At 40.5% G+C, this 16,177-nt stretch overlaps 2 protein-coding genes across 2 annotated transcripts; one reads left to right on the top strand and one right to left on the bottom strand.

Annotated features, from left to right (window-relative positions):
• Window positions 1-20: 20 nt before the first annotated feature.
• On the bottom strand, window positions 21-5,347 carry alg12 (ALG12 alpha-1,6-mannosyltransferase). The gene is made up of 9 exons (XM_086269727.1): window positions 5,148-5,347; window positions 2,791-2,923; window positions 2,512-2,685; window positions 2,217-2,411; window positions 2,019-2,121; window positions 1,311-1,535; window positions 982-1,151; window positions 767-842; window positions 21-335 (listed from the first exon to the last, which is right to left on the bottom strand). The coding sequence occupies exons 1-9, from the start codon at window positions 5,304-5,306 to the stop codon at window positions 98-100; spliced, it is 1,473 nt and encodes a 490-aa protein (XP_086125853.1). The 5' UTR covers window positions 5,307-5,347; the 3' UTR covers window positions 21-97.
• A 245-nt stretch (window positions 5,348-5,592) lies between these two features.
• On the top strand, window positions 5,593-15,864 carry creld2 (CRELD disulfide isomerase 2). The gene is made up of 10 exons (XM_086269728.1): window positions 5,593-5,996; window positions 6,157-6,239; window positions 6,462-6,572; window positions 6,732-6,823; window positions 9,007-9,183; window positions 9,963-10,061; window positions 14,211-14,294; window positions 14,461-14,556; window positions 15,059-15,199; window positions 15,354-15,864. The coding sequence occupies exons 1-10, from the start codon at window positions 5,853-5,855 to the stop codon at window positions 15,410-15,412; spliced, it is 1,086 nt and encodes a 361-aa protein (XP_086125854.1). The 5' UTR covers window positions 5,593-5,852; the 3' UTR covers window positions 15,413-15,864.
• Window positions 15,865-16,177: the final 313 nt, after the last annotated feature.

The raw sequence follows: 16,177 nt of genomic DNA, 5'->3' as shown, positions 1-16,177 counted from the left end.
AAATGTGATACCTGGAGAGATACTTTTTATTATTCTGTAAAAGCACTGGTTTCACAGTAGTGGTCAGCAAATTTAAAGAAAAAAATCCAACACTTGTTTAAGTCACTGTTTTGATGGCCTTTCTCTCCATCAGCACAGTTTTTCTCTCCAAGTGCACTCTGACAGGAGGGAAGTGAAACACACTGAAGGCAATGTTGCGGTAACCTTCTATGAAGGTCAGAGGCTGATGGGTGTCCTGGAGTAATTCTATCTTGGTCGCATTAGCCTCCATCAATAGGTGCGAGTACATCTGCATAGCTGGGCTCGTGGGGCTCAAGTCCTCACGTTTGTCATATCTGTTGAAAACGGGAAGTAAAGTGTTAAAAATGTTTAAAATAATATTTTAAGTTTACTTAAAAAGCTAAGATAAAAAAATAAAGCTGTATTTATTTTTGTCACTTTGATGATGTAACCTGCTTCATAAGGCTTTCACAGACATGTTTATTGAGGTCCAGCATGTCTGACCTGCCTTTCCAAAGTATTTGTACTGCAGTACCTATTCTGAGATTGTAACAATTTCCCCATTTCCAAATGTTACCCATGTTATAATATTTGAAAAAAGCTAAAACTGACAATACAGATACTGAAAACTGAAGTGAGGCCAAATTTTTTTCTGAATTCTAAGCTTAACTCAAAACACACACAAAAAAATAGAAAATTTAAAACTGTATATAAAAAAAAAAAAAAAGATTGGTGGACAGATTTCAGATCAAAATAAAACACCAACCTCCAGTTTTTGTTTAGTTGTAGGAAGCGTGAAACTCCAGTCTCAGCAGTGTAGGTGTCAATGTGAACAAATACATCTGAGGAAAGACAGCAACAATGAGAGTTCACTAGAAAACCACGATTCTTTATCTCCTGCATTTCTGACAGACTTTTAAATATGTAACTGTGTGAGCGCTCCCTTCAGAAAGAAAAAAAAAAGCTTGATGTGATTCCAACCTGCTGAGGCTGGCAACAGCCGGTGTAGTTCCTGCATTCCTCTGCCTCCAGGGTAGTTGTGGTGAGAAACATAGAGGCAAATACCAGAGTATGCCGTGTTTGCCAACAGCTGGCCAACCACAAATGCAGAACCCAGTTTGTATATCCAGGATTTCTGGTAGTTGCACAAACTAAATCACATAGAAGGAGGAAAAAACAAACAAAACAGTAAAAAGCATGACAAACAGCTTCAGCTCTCCAAATTTCAATGTCAATTTTAAGAGAAAGGAAACTTTTTAGGATCATTCACTCTTTCAATATAAGGACAGGTGCCGTACGTTTCAGCTTACATGAAAGAGCAACCACGCGCAGCCACCAAACTGAGCACGGGAAAAGTGTATATGATGAAACGCAGCTCTTTGTGGGGCAACAGTGAGTAGAGCAGAATGAAGCCCACTGTGGGCAGCAGCAGTGCTCTCATTCGCCTGTCAAGGAGGCCAAGGGGGACAAAGAACAGCGTGCAGCCCAGGGCGCGAGGTACAGCAGAGTAGAAGTACCAGAGAAATGGAGAGGTTTACTGGGGAGAATAGTCAAGGACTGCTATAACCAACCAACAATAAACCAACCAACAATAAACCAACAACAATGTCATAAAATTACCTGAATTTTAACTGAGCTAGAATGCTAAAGGAGACTGGACTCATACAGGAATATTTTAACAAAGGGCATCAACATGCTGTTCATCAACACGCTTTTAAGATACCATGAAACTAAAACATTTATTAAATTAACAGTTATAAACTAAGAAATCTGTTGCTGTGAAATTGTGCAATACAAATAAAATGACTGAAATATTCAGTCCAACAAGGAAAGTAATTTTTCCACAGTCAACAAAGTCCTAACTCTAACAGTTATCCTCTCCTACTATTTCCATAAAGTGAAATGTCACATTTTCTAATACATTGTGTTTTTCTTGTGGTTGTCATTTCCCCCCCATAGTTTCCCAACTATCAAACAGCTAAGCAAACAGGATGTGCTGGAATAAATCAAAGGATATTCCCCAGTTGGAACTTTTGTTGAGAATGGTGTTGTACCACAAAACCTGGCCTTCAGGCCACAGGAGCTTCCTCCAGAAGAAGGTATCAACAGCCACTGTCAGAGCTGCAGGAGACAAAGGAAAGCAAACACAAACAGTGATCAGCACGTTTTTAATATTGTTAGACATACACTGTATTTATTATAGATGAACCACTAACCTAATGACAATATCCCAGCAGGAACAGTATATTTCAGCAGCTGCAGCAGCCCCAGCTTCCTGCTCAGGAGCGACATCAGTAACATGAGGCCCATAAAGATGCACAACTCTGACCGGAACACAATGATGACCAAAGCAGACAGGGAGATGAACCGGCCATATCTCTGAGCCATCCATGATGTGAATGCTATAAGAACTGGGCCGAGAATTTTACTCATCATTATAATGCTCGATTATTTAAGTTCCAAAAATAACAAAGAAAGAAACTAGAACTCAAATGAGAGCTGATGGGTTACCTAATGGCAGGGCGAATACATTGGGCAGTGTCCTTGTGCTGTAGAACATTAAATGAAACTGAGATGCACATATAAGGCAGAAAAGGTCTGCAACTGTGGAGCCAAACTGCCTCCTTGCTTCTCTCTGCATGTGCCACAGTGCACCGATGACGCACACTCCCAGGGAAGCTCGGACTGTGCAGAAAGAACAGCACATTAAACATCTCTTTAGAGCTTTTAATTACCTTTACATCTCAGTGGTTTGGATACTAAACAACAAAAAGTGAGATGGTACGCTACCTATAAGCTGTGTGTAGAATTTTGGTGCATCCAGCAGGGAAGAAAGAAAAACAACAGGGGAGGAGAGCGTGGAGAGGAAGAGGGGGCCAAGGAAAGTCCGCGGCACCACACCGGGGAACTCATGATGGTCATACTGAAAAGAAAAAAAAAAAAAAAAGGTACTTTCTAAGACTTATACAGCCACAAATCACTGTGATTTAAAGTGATTTAAAATTTATAAATGTGATTTATAAGTGATTTAAAATCCTTTAAATCACCGTATAAGTGATTTAAAGGAGCTCAAAAACAAGAGTAGATAAAACAATCTAATCTCTCGCTTTCAATCAAATCACATGACCCTAAGCAAGACCTGGAATTTACCCAGATGTCATGGATTTTTTTCTCCCTTTTTATCAGAACAAACAAGTAAACTGTCTAAAGCATCTCTGTTATGTTAAAGTCAGGACTCTCTTGGCTGTTCTAAAACATGGATTTCTTCTTTCTAATCATCCTATAGTTGGTTTTTCATTGTCTTGACTCTTCTAAGCTTCAAATCATGGAGTGATGCCCCAGTATTTTACTGTATGTATGTTTTTGACTGAATTTTGAATTTATTACTCTCTGCATGTCCAGATATCCAGACCATAAAAAAACAAAAATAAAAAGCCAAACCATGATCCTCCCTCCACCGTGCTTTACAATGTCTTCACAGCATTGTTTCACCCCCTACACTGTACAGTGCATGCTTCTTATAAAGGTAAACCTTTGTCTAATCTTCCCAGAGAAGATTTATCTAGTAAAATTGAGCAACATTCAGGCATTCTCATGCAAATTTGAGATGTGTTGCAATGTATTTTTAAGTCATTCTCACAGTTACTCTGTCATCTGTGGAAGGATACTACTGACAGCTCTGTACCATGTAGTGTAGTTCATCTTGTAGTGAACACCTAATTAAAAATATCACAAGCTGTAAAGACTGCTGCAAATATTTTTGCTGTCTATTGGGTTCGTTTTTGTTTTTCCTTTTTGGGGGGTCCAAGTTTCCTAAGCCCTAGTCCAGTCCTAAGTTTCAGGACTGCTTACTGTGCTCTTGACTTGTTATTTTTCAGGACACCCTCATCACAGGGAACACAACAGTCCTGCATGTTATCAAGTTGTAATATATTGTGATAAGCAACATTGTAGTAAACAATAAAATAGAACAAAAGCATTGATGCCACAACAGAACAGAATAAAGCCCAATAGATACTGATATTGAGTAATTTAAAAATTCCGATATATCAACTTATTGTTTTTCTTTCAGGCACACAAAACATAATAAATGTCAGGGAAATCTGTTTATGTGTAGTTGTTTATGAGTCTTTACGAAGGTTATAAGACATTTCTGTTTAAAAATGTTTTATTGTCATAACAAGATCAGCTGGTTGTTGAGTTTGTGGCATTTCAAACAGGTTTTGCCAGGCTAGCTTCAGAGTGCCCTCTGGTGTACATGCAATGCAACATCAATACTCCGAAAGGTGATTCTCCAGTCTCTTCTTTGGATTTTTTAAATTTTAAATTTCTTATAAATCTTGATAGTGATATATCAGAGCACTACAATGAAGGCAGAAAAGAACTGCAAAGCAATGTTAATGCTGAAAGCCAACACTGTAGGTCAAGTCTAGTCAGTTACAAAATTTAGTGACCCTAATATTAGTCCTCATTAGGACCACAGTTATTGGTGGCCTCCATGGCATAAATCCAATAGGTCTCTCTTTGTTTGAGGCTTTGATTTTATCCCCAACCCTGGCATCAAAGCTCATAGTTCCCAGTAGGGTCGAGTTACTCCCATGATGTGCTTATGTGTAGTGCGTTTTGCCTTACAATAAATCAGGTTAAATAGGAACAGTATACCTATGTTCAGCCACCCTGTCCCTCAGTTTTGGTCATATTTTTCCCCATGTTTCAACAGAGCTCCTGTTATGTTCTCTTGTTTTATTGTGAATGAATGTATTTTTCTAATATTGTGACGTGAATGGGTGAGGATAAGACCACATTTATTTTTTTCTTGTAGCTATAGGTTTACGATGGAACAGTCCACACCGCAGTATAGCTGTCAAACTACTGGTGTGTATGATTTTTATAGCAAGCATCAATAGCAAGCAGAATGTTTGGGACGTAGCATTACATCAAAAGTAGGATTTAAACTGTACCCGCAGCTGTCACATTTTTTTTTCATAATGTACCTTATATTTAACATCTTTAGGGCCGTAAGAATGGTATTCTATTTTTTAAAATGACAAAAAGGGAAATTGAATATTACGAATGTTTTATTTACATCCACGGGTGCTTTCTGTGTCCACTTAGCTTATTAACACATCAAATGGCTGCATGCTTACCTTGTCAAAGTCAAGTCTGTGATACAGAAGGTCGTGTGCCGCCTGTAAGTTGAAGCTCTCCTCAACCTTAGTGAACGGGCAAATAAATAAATGCAAGAGAGCCACGGAAGCTAATAAAAACAACAGTGGTAGCCCCAAAACAGTCCTCTTTTCAGCCATGACAGCTGAAAAAAAAGAGAAAAGGCTAGTTTTCACTTCCGGCAGTCACAGGAAGTGAACGATGCAACTTTTACTTTGGCTAAGACGTTGAGGGGTTTTTATTAGTAGGGCTTTTGAGAAATATTATTGAAACCTAATTTTAAAAAAATGAAAAAAAATTATTTTGAATTTACCTGCGAGCTTCCTGAATTTTCCACGTGGGGATGGGTTTTTTTTCTATTGTCCCGCGCGTGGCGACTCACGATTGGTTTTCCATTTTATTGACAGGCGGTTACAGCCAATCACCACAAGCCACAATTCGATTAAGACGCTGACGCGGAAAACTAGAACCGCTTCAGGGTTGTTGTTTTTTTTCCCATGTAACCGGCATGTAAATACCATTTTGTCACGCTTTGCATAGATAACGCTATTTTTCATCTAATGTTAGGAACACCTCGCATAGATGTGTCCGACCGCTGCAGCACTTTAACATCAGTGAAAAGCTTGCGTGCTAGTGGCTGGAGCGCTCGTCTCCTGATATGAAATTGTGTGAATTGATCTGCTGAGATGCTGTCCACCGGTCCAGAGCTGCGGCTGCTGCGCCTTTTGTCTTGCTTAACTCTTGTCTTACTTTGTCAAGTTACTGACGCCAAGAAGGATTTAAAAAGCGCCTGCAACACCTGCCGGCAAATCACCGAGAACTTCAACAAGGTCAGTGAGCGTTTGCAGACCTTCTTCCTTTGTGTTGTTTTTCATTGTGTTGACATGAACATACGTCAGTCTAATGTAAGATGCCTGGGTGTCCTTTACTCAGTGCAGGGTCCTTCTTATTTCTGGGCTCAAAAATTAAAATGTCTGCGTTGTATGTCAGGGCTTCGAGAGAACAGCAAACCAGAACTTTGGAGGAGGAAACACAGCCTGGGAGGAGAGGAAATTGTCTAAATATGAGACGAGGTGAGACAGCCAAGAGCCCAGCCTACAGGTCACCCTGCCACAGGTCCTGTGATCTGAGCTGTTTACTTGTTTACTTTTCACCAGACCTGCTTTCCATCAAATGAAGTTGTTTTCTTTTCTTTTCATGCAAATATAAATCTTCTTGTACATTTTGAGATGTATGTTTACAATCTCAAACTAACTTGTGCACTTGTCTCGTCTGCTGCTTTCCTTCCACCCCAGCGAGATTCGGCTGATGGAGATCGTGGAGGGGCTGTGCGACAGCAGCAGCTTTGAGTGCAACCACATGGTTGAGGAGCACGAGGAGCATTTCGAGACTTGGTGGTTCAAGAGGTGGGTTGATGCAAATGATGTGGTTGGATTTTAAAGGGGACCTAATGAGTGATGGACACATGGTCAGGCAGGCTGGCAGATGCTGATCAGGGTTGTTTGCGTTGTTAACCTGCTGTTAAACCTCGTCTCTTCCTGCCTTGTTTTCCTGTTGCAACACAGGAAAACGAAACATCCCGATCTGCACAAGTGGTTCTGCATAGAGACCATCAAAGTGTGCTGTCCAAAGGGAACATTTGGACCCGACTGCAATGGTGAGAATTTACAGATACACCCCCCAGTGCTCCAGTTATTCCCCCCCCCCCCGTGTTTCATCTTAATTTTAGGGCTTCCAATGTTATTATGAAAACAGGTTGCTTGTGTCATACAACTTTTGCATTTTTCCAATGCTGTCCCAAGTCGTCAGATCTGTAAAACATCTACTTGCAAACAGTCCATTTCTAATTTGCGCCTCCTGTCTTCACCCAACTGTCACTCAGGAATAAATGTCGGTGTGTGTGCTATCAGGTTTGCAGGCAGCACGTATGATTCTCATAGAACTCAAGTGGGATAGGTCAAACGGGTTTTATTCCCGGAGTTCATAATTTAAGAATATACATTGCTCAATGTCAAAGGAAAAAGCCGTCTCACTTTACAACATTGGAAGTGTCTGGATCCAAGCGTTTCAACTTCTCCAGGATGGAAATGTCACATTTTACCTGTTTACAAAAGTTTCATGGTGATTCTTGCTGTATTTGATAGTCACACATTGTGTTGTGGCATTTGGTTACAAAACAAAGTTGCCTTCTGTAAGCAAAGCCTCCACCAAAACGGGACCTTGACACTGTCAGGAGAGTGACTGATGTCCATTTGATCAGGTTCCCCTGGAGACGGGCACCAACTGCTCTTTGAATGGTCACAGGTGAATCTTGAGGCAGTGTAATAGTCAAACATTTTTGCTTTCACCCTCATTCTGCACCCACAATAGATAAAGCCAGAAGAAAAATGTTTTTGAACACAATTAAAATATAATGATCTATATCATATATATGATGCATATAAGAACTCTTTGAGGTTTACAGAGAACGGTCTGAAACATAGAAAATGTCCAGTGAGCTGCAGTTCTCTTGATGAAAATGCCAAAGTTCAGAAGAGAATGGCCAGACTGCTTTGAGCGAGTGGAAAGGCAACAGTAACTCAAATACCCGCTTGTTATAACCAAGATATGCATAAGAGCATTTCTGAACGCACAACACATTGAAGTTTGAAGCAGGTGGGCTACAGCAGCAGAAAACCACACCGTGTGCTACCCCTGTGACCTAAGAACAGGAATCTGAGTTCTCACCGGCTCACCAGAAGTTGGAAACTAGGAGTTTGGAAAGATGTTTCCTGGTCTGACGAGTCTCAATTTCTGCGGCAACATTCAGATGTTGGGGTCATAACTTGGTGTCGTAAAATGATAAGTCCTCAGTATCCACAATGTTCAGAAAACCTTGGAAAATACTGATACTGAATATGATCGCAATTTCATATTGGCACTGATGGGCTGCCCCAAACACACCCATGTGAAGACTTAGCATTACCTATTGACTGTGATGATCATCAGTTCATCATTATTAATAGGTGGATTTAATGCTAGTTCAGTCCCTCTAAGTGTTATATAGGAAGCATTTCCTATAAACAAAACTCAGGTCGGTCAAAATGAAAACCTACGTGACAGTTTTATAAACTGCCATTTTTAAATAGTTATATAGTATGATTCATTTTGCATTCACTCAATCAAAATTAATTTCCTATCTTTTTGGGAATACAGTATAGCATATGTACACACAGAGCAAGTGGCCCTAAACATGAGCTATGTCATGAGCAATGTTACACCTGACATCTTAAAGGCAGTTTAACAAAACAGTTTACGATGCATCTGTGGCACACATCTTATTATACTGACATCACTTTAAAATGAGGCTCACTAAGATGTGAGATGAGGAGTCAGGGACAGTATAGAGTGGGGGGCCATATTTGCAACTTATCAGCCGTATTTGAGCCTCCTTTCAAACCAAATTAACATGGACAACGACTACTTGGCAACCACCTACAGAAGTGCAACACATGAGGAAAAAGGATGTAATACAAATTTATGATTTCACACATTACCGATCTTCTATTTGTTGTGCCACAGGACCTTTAAAGAAAGATGCTTTTATATTTAGTGAGAGTTTTTGACATAAACATTACCATTACTGAACTATATAGTTCAAACATCAGTGGTCTCTGTATTACTATGTATAGAAAAACAGTGGCATTGAGTGTTTTTGTTTTTTTTTGTTTTTTTTAAAAGAAAAAAATCTACCAAAAAAGCTGCAGAAGCTACCGTGCACAGAAAAAGAGAGATCCCAAGAGCGAGTTGTAAAATTTGGTTTAAAAGCACAAAAATAATTTGTCTGTCTTCATTTTTAAGCCTGTGTGGGGGGTTCTGAGCGACCCTGTCACGGGAATGGTGCGTGCGATGGAGACGGGACCCGTGGGGGAAACGGGAAGTGCAGCTGCCACCACGGTTATACGGGCGAGTTCTGCCTAGACTGCCTCGACGGCTACTTCAACGAAGTGAGGAACGACAGCTTTTCTCTGTGCACAGGTAAAAAAAATAAATAATAAAAAACTCAGTTTACCTAAATAATAGAGGTGGGGATCACCATACATCCCACGATACGATATTATCACAATACTTAACGCACGATACGATATAAAAAAATTTTTTTTTTAAATATTTTGTGATATTCAGATTCTGTACATAAAGGTAAACTTTATCAATATTCATTTTATCTAATATCAAAGTCTCACTCTCAGTCTTTCTCTCATTTCAGTCAGTTTTATTGTTGACAAACTGAACGGTTTGTATTACAGTCTAGTCCAACTTAACTGAATGCAACCATCTGGTACAATTATAGCTATTCTGAACTATGCAATTTATGAAAACTATGCAGCCCATTCAGCAACTGAAGAATTTGAAAGTAAATTAAAACAAAATATAATTTTACGTTAAATAAAAAAGTTTTAAACTTAATTAAAATAAAACATGTCTTAAATTAAAATAAGTAAACTGTCATGTTGGTGCCAAAAAAAAGTTAAACACATTTGGACAGTGAAGGAATGTCAGGGTTCTTGCTCAGAAAAAGGAGCTGATCAACATGCTCTGAAGTCAGAGCATGTCCCAGTCCACAAAAACTTTTTTTGTAACAAAATATCAATTTCTGCTGTCCCTGTAATGATACATTATTAGCAAACAAAATATCACGATACTACACAGTATCGATTTTTTTCCCCCACCCCTACTAAATAAGTTACCTGCTGTTGCACCAGAAACTCATCACCAACATGAACGTACTGATGGAAATTTGGTCTTCACTTCTGCAGAATGTCACTTCTCTTGCAAGACCTGCACTGGAGCAAACAATCAGGACTGTGATGAGTGCAAGGAAGGCTGGGAGGAAGACGACCAGGAAACTTGTGTAGGTAAGACAACGTGTACTGGCTCTCCATGCTACATGACATTCTCTTAACAAAAGTACTCAGATAAAGAGGTCATCTGAGCTATTGTTCTTGCTGTTTGGGTTCCATCATTGTTCCAACTTTGATTATTATACCACTGGTTGGATAAACCTGCAAATCTCCGATCTTTTTGCTGTTTCATAACAATTTATTGACTACACAAATTGTTGCGAAATCAACCAATAATGGACGGGTTAGTTATATTTTAAACTCAGAACAGTACCAGACCTCGTAAATTCTTGAAAATGTTATTTTTAAGTACATTTATGTTCATTTTAAAACTTGATGCTAGTAGCACAAGTCAGAATGCTAGCACAGGTTCGTCCAATTTAGCCTCAGTTTTCTGTTCTTGGCTAATACCCGGTGTGGTCTTCTGCTTCTCCGAGGTTTGATCTGCTGTTTTAGAGATGCTCTTCTGCATACCTTGGTTGTTTGTTTGAGTTAATCTTGCCTTCTTGAAGGCTTGAAGCAGTCTGAGGGGTATATTATGAAGTGAGATTAATGGCCATGTCAAGCTAAAAGTGGACTAAAAGGCTACATGTATAAAGGCCAATTTATACACCATGGAGTCCTACTTTAAAGAACTGTCATAGGTTTAACATTGTCTATTAGCCTGGATTTAAGAATTAAGAGTTTAAAATCATAACTCAGTGGAAAAATGAGACTAAAACTAAAACGTGGTGTTTCATGTCTACTTTAAAGCAGGGTGACGCGCCTTCACCCGTACCTCTGCCAACCCCTGCTTGATTCGTTCCTTTATGTACATTTTCCAGTGTCTCACACACACTCTTTTGGCTGTGTACACAAATTATGGGGGCGTACGCCATAATAAGTAGGTTTGGTTGAGCACAAGAATGACAACATTACAGGGCGCAAGTTTGATAACATCATGGAGAAGCTAACGGCTCTCCAACGGGAGATTTAGAGACCAGTGTTGGACTGTTAGAATTGCTTTGAAATTCATATGAGCTGTTCGCACTAAAGTAAAAAGCACCATCACTTCATGTGGATACCCTTTCAGCGCCAGCTGCGGTCGCAAGGCTGGAGCCGAACAAAAACACCCTGATAACGACTGTGTTTAGACTGTTCCTTCCCATTCCATGCAAGGCCACCTGGGTTGGCTGGAAGACTGTTTACTTAGCCTAGCAGGGCGAAGGACACTGTCTCGCACACACATACATATACACTGATATGCACACACTCATCGCCCCTCCCTTTGCAAACGCCTTCGATGCTTGTTCCCTCCTGGGAACACGGCGGGTCTGAGCCCGCGCTGGAATGGTAGCGCTGGGCAGGATGGCTGCTGTGTTTGCTTCGGATTACTCCTCACCCCCCACCCGACCCTGTGGCTTGTCACGTGTTCCATAATGTTGTGCTGTGGACATGTATGTGCTTTTTGTGCAGAGGAGTTTTTTAGTTTCCCGTTCTTATGCTGTCCTCCCAGGAGCCCAGCATGAGTAGAGGTCTCTCTTTTTTTTTTTTTTTTTTTTTTCCTCTTGTACTTTCCCATTGTAGTGTATATTTCAGTGTTTCTTTTGTTTTTTTTTTCTGTAACGCTACCGATCTCCGACCTGTATCCCCATGTGATGTCTGTGTTGTGTGTGTGTAAGGTCGGGGGGGGGGTGTCCCATTTCACTGCAGGGCAACCTGCACGTGTCGAATAAAGCCTTGATTGATTGGTTTAATTATGATCAGAATCATCTAAATCTTATATACATTAAATACAGGATGACAGAAGTGAATAAATACCACAGAAATGGAATGAAAGGGGAAAAAAACACCAAAATCATATTTGAACAATTTCATAATCAATACTTCGTTAAAATGCTACACTAGTGTAATTACAATCAAATGAGGTGTGTGTTAAGTTGCCTTAACCAGATCCTATACGTCAGCGGTCCCCAACCCACCTGTTGGGGACCTGTAGTGGGTTGCAAGAGGTCAGGGTGTGAAACTTACCGCTGCTATGTGTGGTGTGAAAATGAATGTTGACCTTTTGGCTGGGGTCAAAGAAGGCATGCCCAAGAACATCCAAGGGTTCGATCCGCCGGTTAGCATCCAAGTCCAGCATTAGTTTAATCAGGCTTACCAACAAATGCTGATCACTGTGGCATCCTGTTCTCATTTTCAATCAGGTCAACAAGACACTTAAGCTTTAAGTGTCGGGTTTCTTGTGGGTGAGTCCTGTCTGATATTCAAATTATTCTTTTGTTTTAAATATATTCAGCAGTGAACACTGCAGCTTTCTTCTTTTTCTCAAGGACAGTCTCAAGGATAGCCTGGTGGCTGGCCCTGAGTGTGTATGATGAACCGGATTACCCGGGTAAAGCAGCAGCCTCGTAGCACGCTCCAAAGCTATTTAGCCCAGAGACCACGTTTCAATAATTAAATGGAATCTGAAGCATATCCTCTGGTGGCCTGTACCAAAGAGCCTGTGCACAGACACGAGGAACTACTGCGGACACATGACATGATAGGCCAAAGTCCATAACTTTGACTTTGATGGGACACTGATAGTGGTCCACAACCATTATGTTATCAGGTTTGCAGGCAGCACGTATGATTCTCATAGAACTCAAGTGGGATAGGTCAAACGGGTTTTATTCCCGGAGTTCATAATTTAAGAATATACATTGCTCAATGTCAAAGGAAAAAGCCGTCTCACTTTACAACATTGGAAGTGTCTGGATCCAAGCGTTTCAACTTCTCCAGGATGGAAATGTCACATTTTACCTGTTTACAAAAGTTTCATGGTGATTCTTGCTGTATTTGATAGTCACACATTGTGTTGTGGCATTTGGTTACAAAACAAAGTTGCCTTCTGTAAGCAAAGCCTCCACCAAAACGGGACCTTGACACTGTCAGGAGAGTGACTGATGTCCATTTGATCAGGTTCCCCTGGAGACGGGCACCAACTGCTCTTTGAATGGTCACAGGTGAATCTTGAGGCAGTGTAATAGTCAAACATTTTTGCTTTCACCCTCATTCTGCACCCACAATAGATAAAGCCAGAAGAAAAATGTTTTTGAACACAATTAAAATATAATGATCTATATCATATATATGATGCATATAAGAACTCTTTGAGGTTTACAGAGAACGGTCTGAAACATAGAAAATGTCCAGTGAGCTGCAGTTCTCTTGATGAAAATGCCAAAGTTCAGAAGAGAATGGCCAGACTGCTTTGAGCGAGTGGAAAGGCAACAGTAACTCAAATACCCGCTTGTTATAACCAAGATATGCATAAGAGCATTTCTGAACGCACAACACATTGAAGTTTGAAGCAGGTGGGCTACAGCAGCAGAAAACCACACCGTGTGCTACCCCTGTGACCTAAGAACAGGAATCTGAGTTCTCACCGGCTCACCAGAAGTTGGAAACTAGGAGTTTGGAAAGATGTTTCCTGGTCTGACGAGTCTCAATTTCTGCGGCAACATTCAGATGTTGGGGTCATAACTTGGTGTCGTAAAATGATAAGTCCTCAGTATCCACAATGTTCAGAAAACCTTGGAAAATACTGATACTGAATATGATCGCAATTTCATATTGGCACTGATGGGCTGCCCCAAACACACCCATGTGAAGACTTAGCATTACCTATTGACTGTGATGATCATCAGTTCATCATTATTAATAGGTGGATTTAATGCTAGTTCAGTCCCTCTAAGTGTTATATAGGAAGCATTTCCTATAAACAAAACTCAGGTCGGTCAAAATGAAAACCTACGTGACAGTTTTATAAACTGCCATTTTTAAATAGTTATATAGTATGATTCATTTTGCATTCACTCAATCAAAATTAATTTCCTATCTTTTTGGGAATACAGTATAGCATATGTACACACAGAGCCTGAATCAAAACGCCTGGCTTAACAGGGAAAGTTGATAACCACAGAGGTAATACTTATTATGTCCAGCCAAGGTTTTAATTTTGTCAAACCATTCCCCTCTGACCTCCACCATTAACATCCAGTTTTGCCCCTGAGATCTAATCTGCAGACACTCACATTTTTTTGTGTTTTCACTCTGTGGTAAAGCACACAAAGAATGATCAGCAGATGGCGCTGTGTGGTTGCCAGCCTGTTTGATGGCTCTCTGTCTGATGTGTTGCAGATGTAAATGAGTGTTCCAAAGACCCTGTTCCATGCAAAGAAGATCAGTACTGCCTCAACACAGAAGGTTCCTACTCTTGCAAGGGTAAGAGGTCATATGCCAAACAGTAGCTTTTGGAGCAGTGTGGAAATTTGCTTCCAGTGAACTTATCGCTGTTAGGTGTTTCATATTACAATGTCTGATTGTTATCCATTTACTGACAGTTTTGTGAGACCTATCTAACTTTATTCGGTATGTTTGTTCCTCAAAGCCTGTGATAAAGTTTGCTCCGGCTGCACTGGAGCCGGTCCCGATAACTGCCAGGCTTGTGCCAGCGGGTACCAAGACACAGAGGGAACCTGCACAGGTATTATTCACTATTTGAAAGATTTCTGACACTACGTTAAAGTATCAGTCTCCACTTTGAGTTTAATACAAATGAAGCCAAAAGAAGCAGTCCTTGGAAGTAAATTCTTAGTGCTTCCATGCTGGCAACCTGTCCAGGGTGGACCCTGCCTCTCGCCCTATGACATGTCATTGATGTGCATACTGTAAGCATGAGTCTCTCATCACAGTAGGATGCAGGCTTAACTTTAGATCACTTTATATTTGCATATTTACATCTTCCCTTTATGTGTCTTTAATTGTTGTAATAAAAAAAGATATTGTGAGCTCCAGACTGCTGTGGATGGACAGAACCTCTTAATTCTACCCTTGGAAAGTCTGTTTTAGTTCCCCTTAACTGATGTCACATTTGTAAGGATAATGCATTTTTGGGTTGCACCCATGAAAAACTTCTCTATACATTTTATCTATATATTCGATTTTTATTTATTTATTTTTAATGTATTTATTTAAATCTTTGCCAGATGTGGATGAGTGTTCGCAGTCAGAGCCAGTGTGCACAAAAGAGCACCAGGAGTGTGTCAACAATCAAGGCAGCTACACGTGCATCTGCTTTGAAGGCTACGAGGAGCAAGATGGGGAGTGTGTGCAAACACAACAGCCAGGTGAGGATGAGTGTTGGCATGAGGTAGCACAATACCCATTCTAACAAGTTTTCAGTAGTAATGTAGGATGTGAGGATGTTATTTAAGCAACATGTTTACTTTGTGTGCTTCACTGACTGCAGTGTGATTAATTCTATAAGTTTTCCTATGTTAGATACAGCCGAGGAGTCGGAAGCATCTGAGGCAACCGCGAGTCCACACGGAGAGCTTTGATGTCACAAACGGGGACCAGGAAGAACAAACTGTTGACATTGCTGCACATTCGAAGCCCCTCCTTCATAAAACTGTCAACCACATGCACTTAACGAAACAACGAGAGCCGAGAGGACGTCGATTTCCAGCGGAGGATGATTAACAGAGGAAAAAAAAACACACACCTTTTACGCTCTCACCATGCTGGGTGTTGCTTTTCTCCAGTGTGCTCAGACTCGTTGTCTTTGTCTTATATGGTTTTAAAAAGCAACGATGTTTCAATAAAGATTCATTATGTGAAGTTTATCAAAAACTGACCGACGTCATCGGAATGCGGACGCTTTCAGCTTTGGGAGTTTTTGTGTATGTTGCAGCAATCATGCATTACCACAGGATGGCAGTATAGTCTTATGAAATAAAGACGCTCCAGCTTTAAACCATCTGGACAGGACTAGACGGTGCTTCTCTTGCCCTGATATCGCATAAATATTTTGAAGCTAGGCCAGATCACAGCTGTGTATTGTCCATTATATTCAATATCAACATCATTCTTATTTCCACCAACATTAACCCTCACTTATACCACACGGCCCGGTTCTACATGACGTCTGCTTGGTCTTGCAAACCCGAACCATCACCTACCCTTGATTGGCATGCTTTTTGGAAAGGCCCTTCCTCTGGCCCTGTGGGGATCAAAACACATTTTTCTAACCTAAGTCTCACCTTGCGGTAAATCTTCCCAGCTTCCTCTGTGATGATGTCAGCTGTTTTGACTGCAAGGCCCTC

Source organism: Aulonocara sp. 'chitande type north' Nkhata Bay, linkage group LG17 (assembly GCF_057382095.1).
Source record: "Aulonocara sp. 'chitande type north' Nkhata Bay isolate Kocher_YH1m ecotype deep benthic linkage group LG17, A_spYH_male_GT1.1, whole genome shotgun sequence".
NCBI classification, from domain to species: domain Eukaryota; kingdom Metazoa; phylum Chordata; class Actinopteri; order Cichliformes; family Cichlidae; genus Aulonocara; species Aulonocara sp. 'chitande type north' Nkhata Bay.
The sequence above is the reverse complement of the archived record's forward strand: the minus strand, read 5'-3'. Positions and strand labels throughout refer to the sequence as shown.